The sequence below is a fragment of the Sinohyriopsis cumingii genome, chromosome 17 (assembly GCF_028554795.1).
Source record: "Sinohyriopsis cumingii isolate HCF-2022 chromosome 17, ASM2855479v2, whole genome shotgun sequence".
In the NCBI taxonomy this organism is placed as follows: Eukaryota; Metazoa; Mollusca; class Bivalvia; order Unionida; family Unionidae; genus Sinohyriopsis; species Sinohyriopsis cumingii.
In genome coordinates this window covers 65,288,384-65,296,781 of record NC_142977.1, presented here as the reverse complement: position 1 = coordinate 65,296,781, position 8,398 = coordinate 65,288,384, and the positions used below count along the sequence as shown (strand labels likewise).

General features: G+C 34.6%; 1 protein-coding gene across 1 annotated transcript in view; it reads right to left on the bottom strand.

The window, feature by feature from the left end:
• Positions 1 to 6,404: 6,404 nt before the first annotated feature.
• LOC149779126 (uncharacterized) overlaps positions 6,405 to 8,398 on the bottom strand; it is a 29,212-nt gene continuing 27,218 nt past the window's right edge. The window contains exons 29-30 of the mRNA XM_089939678.1: positions 7,293 to 7,486; positions 6,405 to 6,961 (exon numbers count right to left, since the gene is read on the bottom strand). Coding sequence (XP_089795804.1) covers positions 6,665 to 6,961; positions 7,293 to 7,486 — 491 coding nt within the window. The 3' untranslated portion in view covers positions 6,405 to 6,664. The remainder of the gene's footprint in view (positions 6,962 to 7,292; positions 7,487 to 8,398) is intronic.

Below are 8,398 nucleotides of genomic sequence, written 5' to 3'. Positions count from 1 at the left end.
CTAAATGAGGATTATTATAGTCATAAAAGGACAAATACCCGGGTTCTTCGCTTTAATTTAAATCAACGGAATCAAACTCTGTAATAGGATCTCCAATCAGAATCACACACACACACACACCCACACATATATATATTTATATATATATATGAATGCAGCTCCTTGCTATGTGCCAGATTTTGTACGATAAAATGTGCTGATTTCCTTAATTGTCTTTACAGGAATATTAAACACGTCACGTCATGTTGGATGCGTTGAAATAAATAAACGTGTGAAATTAAATGTTCCAGCCCTCCTTTTATAAGTGTTGTTGGCAAAAAATAGTACTAATATCTAAAAATATTGCTGTCGCATTTGTAGATCAATTTGGAAAGATTAGATTATATAACAGTGGTTATGTCAGTTGCCATCCGAAAGAAATACAAGATGATTCCAATAATAGGCCACATTGTATATGACACATCAGAGGTGTAGCTGAGATACAAATTGGCGTGGTCTGCATATCTAATGTACATAAATCGCTGGTATTGCTAAGTACTAGTTGCTTTTACCTACCTACCTAACTACGACCTCAATCGACATACCTAGCTCCTTATCCACCACCTCCTTAAAATGTCTCCTCTTGAATATCTTAACCTACAGTTATTTACTATCTATCAGCTTACGTATGTCTCATTCTGTCTACACGAATATCTACCCCCTCTTCTGCCTTGGTCCCCGGCTGAGTCATACGAAAGACTGACAAAAATGGTACTGGGGGGTCCCAAGTAGCCAAGTGGTCCAAAGCGCTCTCCGTTACGGATCACTGTCATCTCACCTCTGTCTTTGTGGGTTCTAGTCTCGGCTTCAGAAATATGGGTATGTGAGAAGGCTTGCAGTAGAATCTCGTGGTTCGTTGCTTTTTTCAGGGGATTTCCTGGGTTCTTCCTCCACCATTAATACTGGTCGCCATGTATAGGCTATCGTGTGCTGAGAAAATGGATTTAAACCCTACAACAACAACAACAACAACAAGAAAATGGTACTAACAGGTGCCACGCTTGGGGATCAGCATTAAGGGGTCAGTGTTAGGACTGGGCGGCCTGGTGTCAGGATAATGTGGCTGGGTGGGACATCAGTGCCTCAGTGCTAGACATCACTATAAACTGCCACACTGTAGACATCGTAGCGATATGACTGAAAAAATTGTTAAAGCTACGTTAAAAAATCCAAATCACACACACACACCCAATCATGCCTGATAATCAATGGGAAATGTCCTTATCATCGCTCCAAAGTCAGACATACTTGTCACAGCAGATGCGGGTGTCGTGACTAATTATTTTGATTGTAAGACAAATTTAAGCTTTGAAATTCAGACCACTTTTCCATTCCTCGACACATATCGCCAGGAAAATAAGTCTTTCATATTAGGCTTTCATACATACGAAAGCACGCATGCATGCAAGCAAACATACATATATACATACATCATACATACATACATACATACATACATACATACGAATGAAATTACCTACTAAACAAACTGATCCACTGGCCTAAGGGGTGAAAGCGTCCGCCTTGGATGCGGGAGGTAGCGGGTTAGAACATCGACTGAGTCACCAAAGACTAAAAAAGTTTGGTACTAACAGCTGCCTCGCTTGGCGTTCAGCATTAATAGTTTAGTGATAGGACTGGTCGGCCTGGTATCAGGATAATGTGACTGGGTAGTACCTGATGCTACATGTCTGCGGCATGATATCCCAGTGTTAGACATCACTATAAACTGCCACACTGCAGACATCATAGCGACATGGCTCGAAACTTGTTAAAGTGACGTTATAAATCCAAATCACACACACACACACACCTACTTAACAACATCCATCCATCTATCCATCCATCCATACATAGATACATACATACATACATACATACATACATACATATACTATTCATCATTTTGAAAATCACTGAGAACGTTGTTTTGAAGTTGCATCATTTACAATAAATGTAATGTCAATCCACATAACATCTGAGCAGGTTTCGAGTTTTTAACAAAAAGAACTCGTGGATTTATCTAGGACGGACAAATGTACCGACAACATTATTCCATAAAATATAACAGAGATAACAAGAATTGAATTGTCTGCATGAGCTAGGTGCCAAATTAAAGCTGCAAGAGAAGTCTAAAATCGTATCTGCTAATATGTCTTACCTTAATGGAAACTCTAAATGTGGAATTTAAAACTGTTAGATTTTTTTATATTTTCTTCTAATTTGTTTTGGTGTCTGTTCTTTTCAACTTTTATTTTTCTTTCTTCATACAAACGTTTTACTGGTCACGCCGTTTGCATACATGTAAATGCCCAGGTGATGTTATTTTATTTGATGCACACCATGTGCATTCTCACCCCAACCCCTCTTACAAAAGCACGTAAACTACATTTCTTGTGTTTCTAGTTGTCATTTTTTTTGATAGGTTCAATCCAATGGAAATTGAACTTTGCAGCCAAAGAAAATAATAACTAATTCGTTAACATTGCATACAGTGTAGAAAAAATAGTGCAATCTTTACTACTCATGGAGCACGATAGCTTGAGACTTATGCAGATTGACTGATATATTAATTGATGACCTTGTTATGTTTATCATGTTCATAAAAGTCAATGTAAAAGTCAACTATATTACATGATATCAACCCATTTACATTCCTGACTTCTAATGTACCTTCCAAGGGGTGATTAGGAACAAAGGAAGACGGATTCGATGATTCGAAAGTAATTTTATATTAAAAATGAAGAAAAATAATTAAAACAAATGTTAATTTATTATGTGTATTTACGAACGTATGTTAATGTGTTCAGCACATGTATTTCTTCATAAAATCTGGAATCATCATAAGCTTTTCAGGAGAGCAGGTTCTTTCTATTTGAATGCTACGCAATAGGTCTTGTCAAGAACATATTTTTCCGTTTGTTTAATCAGCCATTTATGTTTACTGTCATTCTTCTTATTGCCCGGATGTAGGCATCCCACTCAAAGTTTCCCAGTCTTTTATATCAGTGGTGTAGCTGGTAAATAGATTGCTTTAGTGTCAATCTTTCCATTTCGATCAGAAAGCATCTCTAATTACAGCACAATGTCTTTTACAGGGGTCAACTTTCATGTAAGCTTGGTCTTCACATTTTAGTTGAGTGCTTAGACGACATCTGATGTAGCAATTAAATTATATACAAGAACTCATATATATATATATATATATATATATATATATATATATATATATATATATATATATATATATATATATATATATATATATATATATATATATATTACTTGATACGTATATTAAAGATTTAATATTTAAACAACTGACACAGTGATCCCTAAATGTGTCTATTGGATGCAAGCTATATTCCCAGCAATACTGACATGCTGACCCTTTATTGGTGGATTAACGTAATCTTTCACACGCGTAGCTTTACGATGGGGATAATCCACGTGAGGGTCAGAATGTTGAGCCAGACACATGTTAGCTGAAATAGAACAATGGTGGACACGGTTATGTTAACGGCAATACACAGATCCGACTTGTGTATCACCGATAGCTTTCGCAGTGATACAAATATGAAGAGGTCGCAACAAATGCACTGTTATACCTAAGATAAAAAAATAACGAAACAGTCATCGATTCAGCTTTAATCTAGAATTGATTTCAGAAATAATAACGAGGCTATGAATTAAAAACAAAACCAACAAAACAATTATTACAAGCACTCTTTCGACCTGTAACTTAACTAAAGAAGTCATAAACTTAACTGGGTTAATTAGAGTGAAATGGCCTTATTGTAAGAAACAAAACTTCAACAAGATCTATAATTAGACTGTAAATGTGATGCAGTCACTACGTGTCTAGATTATTGTGAACGAACGTTCAAGTGTTGATGACAATCAGGATGTTTTCCCTACTCTGGCTGCGTTATGCTCGTAGTTAAAGGATAACATATAATAGCACACGAGTTAAGATGAAGGTCACGTGTGGGGGAGAATAGTGCTGTCGAGTATATATGTTTTACAATGGGAAAAGTCAATCCTACTGTTAAGACTCTATGTTCTTAAACCAAGTAACTCAACAAAGTGAGACAAGCAACAAGCAAGTTGAGTAAATCCTTAAATTCAATTTATTTCTCAGAATACGAAGTGAAAATTGAAAAGGAAATTGCAGTTTTGTGAATTAAATCTGAAATAATCTTAAATATCGTCTTGAATGTGTTGATGTATTAATAGTCTTGATGTAGTACAATCATATAATCCAGAATCTCTTTGTATGAGTCCTGAAATAATTCGAGAGTAATACTTTAGTCCAAAACATTAATGAGCATGTTATAATTTTAATGCATAATTTAAACAAACGATATTTTGTCGAATTATATCTAACGGGAACAAAACACAGTTCAAATTTCAAGATAAACAATATTCCAAGATAGTAGCGTCGTTCGAACTCGGAAATGAATTAATAAATTATCATCCAATGTTAGTAGCTTGGATATTAATATATCTTCTGTCTATTGCCTGCCGTTGTAATTATTCTACTTTGCAAATCAAATCTCTCAGAGAAGACGAAGTAAGTAAAACAAAACGGAAAATCAGAATAGTCAGCGTTCCAGTCAGAACACTTAACTCACTGTTAGAAAAAAGAAGGATGTGGCATATCGGGTTTAAACAAGACTGATTCTTGACGCTTTAGAAGCACCTTAAACGAACTGAGATGAAGTGACACAACTTTATGTTTTGCAGAGCTATTCCATCACATTATAACAGAATTAAGAACTTATACAATCAGCTTTATTTTATCAAACAAATTGGGATCACTTCCAATGCAAACGGCTCTCTCAACTACAAAATCTTCCATTGTTGCGAAGTCGTATAGATGTTATCAAAGATGAGGACAAGACACGATTGAACTGAGTTTTCGAACGTAGAGATAACGATTGTGATAGGGCGTGTAGAAGACATAAGCGAAATGAGGACTTGTGCATGCATTCAGTTCTCAGTAGTTATCGTCTCTCATCCTCACAAGCCACGGGCGCCAATCATCTACAATTATCCTGTATCAACAGTTGTTAACTGCGGCGAGATTTCCCCCTTTTTCACCAATGCCTAGGAGCAATGAACAAAGTATCATCAACAGCACATTGTAACAATCAAATACAGATCAGTGAAATCGCTTGTTTTAACGCAACGATTGGTTAAGCAGGTTTTTACATATTCATGCAAAAGGAGGAAATCTCATCATATCAAACCACAGACTATAACGGAAATATTTGGAAAGTATTAAAACTGTTTATTTCATTGAGATACAATTGCTTGGGAGATAAGAAAATGCGATAGTAGAAAACGTATTCCTTTGACTTCCAAGAAATTGAATAATCAATTTTATAAATTATTTAAAGAATTATTTTTAAAATGAATTATAATCCCAATACACAACTGTTTTGAAACAAATGAAAAATCAGCATAGAATTAAACGTTATATAATATTTTAAGGCATCTGAAAATTTTTATAATTGATTTTGATTTATGTTTAAAGCAGGACTGCGTTATTGTAATCAATAAATATTTTTTGCGAAAAGTACCCCCAGTAAATAAAAGATTTAACTTGCCAAAGACCTAGGCACGCAAGCACAAAAATATATATATATTGTCCTTACTATGTGGAGGGAAAACAAGTCATCTTTAAAATATTTCTTAAGTTGCCAAAATAAATCGGACGATCATTAACAAATCCAAAATCACGTGTTGATTGTTGACACCTAAAAATAGTGTTGTGAACGTTTGCTAAAATTAAATCAATAACGTCTGTTTTGATCAAAACCAGTTTTAATCCAAAAGTGGTAATTGTTTGTGCAGATTATAATTCCAACAAAATTAGTTTACCATTGAGAAACCTATTCCTAATATCCTGAGTAATGATTTAAAGAAAGAAAGAAAATCAATTTTGGATAGACTAATAGTTAGATAATCGAATAATCCAAAACTATATTCGGGAAATGTAATATCCTGATTAGAGTCACTCGTTTGCAAATGTATGTATGTATGTATGTATGTATGTATGTATGTATGTGTTTTAAGTTTACATGAGGATAAATTACTTTGCATACAATACTTACAGGGAACAAGTACTTTTATTCGTTAAAGGAGGTTGGAAATTGACAGTGGCGAGCAGATTTGTTATTAGCAGTGTTAACATTTTATTCAAAACGTCCAGTTGCCATTTGGTTAGCTATGTCTAAGAATCTGTGTGTGCCATTACCAACACTATTCAACATAGTGCGAACCAGACAGAAGATTGATAGTGAGGACGTAGGTCGGAAAGAAAATAGGAATCAAAAAAAGAAAAATGTGACAAATTCAAGTGAAATTCCAAGTAGTTTAATACATTTATTATTTTTTATTGATTATGAATTTTGATGCACAAGAGATGACAAAATGCTCGGATTTGGAAATTGCAATTTTAAAACAGACGTCTATCTCACGAGAAATAAGTCTCTTCGAACGTTCAGTTCAATCAAAAATCGTAATATCAATCAAGTTTTTCAGTTTTGTATTTGTGTCCCTGAAAAACAAATGTCAGGAAGGATTGTTAGTTTTGACATTCAATGGTTTGCTTTAGCGATCAACGGCATGATCCGGACCCGACCTCCCACGTGCTGCTGAACCGTCTTTCGTCATCAATGACCTTGCCGAATGAGGTAACGAAGTCGTTGCTGGGTTCGTTGTCATACGACCCAAGAAGACCAGCTATTTTACCGTAGTACCAGCCGCTCATGGTGAACGTGTGTCTATCCAGTAAGGTGTTGTAGTCTATAAGGAAATTGTTCTTGGCGTCCAGCGTGACCGTGTTTCCATCGGTGCTGATAAGGACGTTGTTGTAACTGTAGGGCAGATCCTTTGGTTCAGCATCAACAAGGATCTGGAAAAGTAGTCATTTCAAATAATTCATTCATTACTAGAAATCAATAATTGTAGAATAATTTAATTGAATTAACTGTTATTTAAAATGCAACTGGATGTGAAACAAATATTGGCATACTCTTTAATAATATGGGACCTTTATATGCCATGATGTTAATAACATATCAATGACGATCTTTATTTCGCGGTCGTTATATTTAACTTCTATATCATGAAATTCTAGTCCATATCTTCTTATTCATTGCTTAATGAAAACCTCTCCTACTGAAATCAAGGTAATACATTTTACCAGATACAATTTTGCTCTCAGGGAGATTTATATTTCTCACCTTTCCCCCTTTCAGCATCTCTATTGTTTTGCCTTGGAAGATGATGATGATCTCTTTCTCATTATCGTTTTTGAGAATGATGGAGAAGTTTCCATTCTTGAAGTCTCTGGCAAGGATGTAGGTACAGGAACTGCTCAAGGTATAAGTCTTGCCATCAAAGGTGGTGATTACAGATCCTTCAAGTGTGGCTTCACCTGGGAAAACATAAGAGAAAGGGAGAATTTAAATTTATGATGATGTTATAGCTTACTGATAGCTAATTACAAAATTTTGGCATATATGGTCTGACAATTACACCATTACGTCTTTAGTTATTTATTTTAAAGTAAGATTTGATGACTAAAAGTTCCGTAGTAATACCGAAAATTTCAATTAACATTATAAAGTGCAGTGTCGTTGCTTTCTGTGAAGTATATTCAAATTGCTGCTACCGAGTCTTTGATCTGTTCTAAATTCTTGAATTGTACCAAAATAAAATAATTTTAAAACAGGAAAAGTATTGTTCTTTCAAACCTGCGCCAATATAGCCTGGATAACATTGGAAGTCTGGGCATAAAGTTTGATGCAAATGTACAAAACAATTACCTTAATATTCAATTATAACATTTGAGCTGGAAAATTATACATGTTTTGTAGCTTGTATTACGGTGAGGATTATCCAGATCTGTCACAGCATTTGCTTTTTGAAAATAAATATATCGCAATACACATTCATTATAATTCATTATAGCCATGTGCCCCGACATTTAGAGCAAATATCGGTGAGGAAACAAGGTAGTTTCACGGAGACATGACTCTTTAGAAATTAAGTTATATACATGTGATATTAACTATTGTTCCAAAGTATTATATTTATTGTGATGCTATATAAAGTGCAGATGAAAACATAATTATGTAATAGCTGAACTTTCGTTGCTCTGTTTTTAATGATCGTAGTCAGTTTTTGGATGAAAAGACGATGCTACTTAAAGAACTCAAAGAGCAACATATATGTTTGCCCGAAAAGAACGTTCTGATGTCATATCATTCGTATGTCGTAGAAAAAGTACTGTTCCTTATCTCTAGGTAAATGTAATTGTAACGTATATATATATATATATATATAT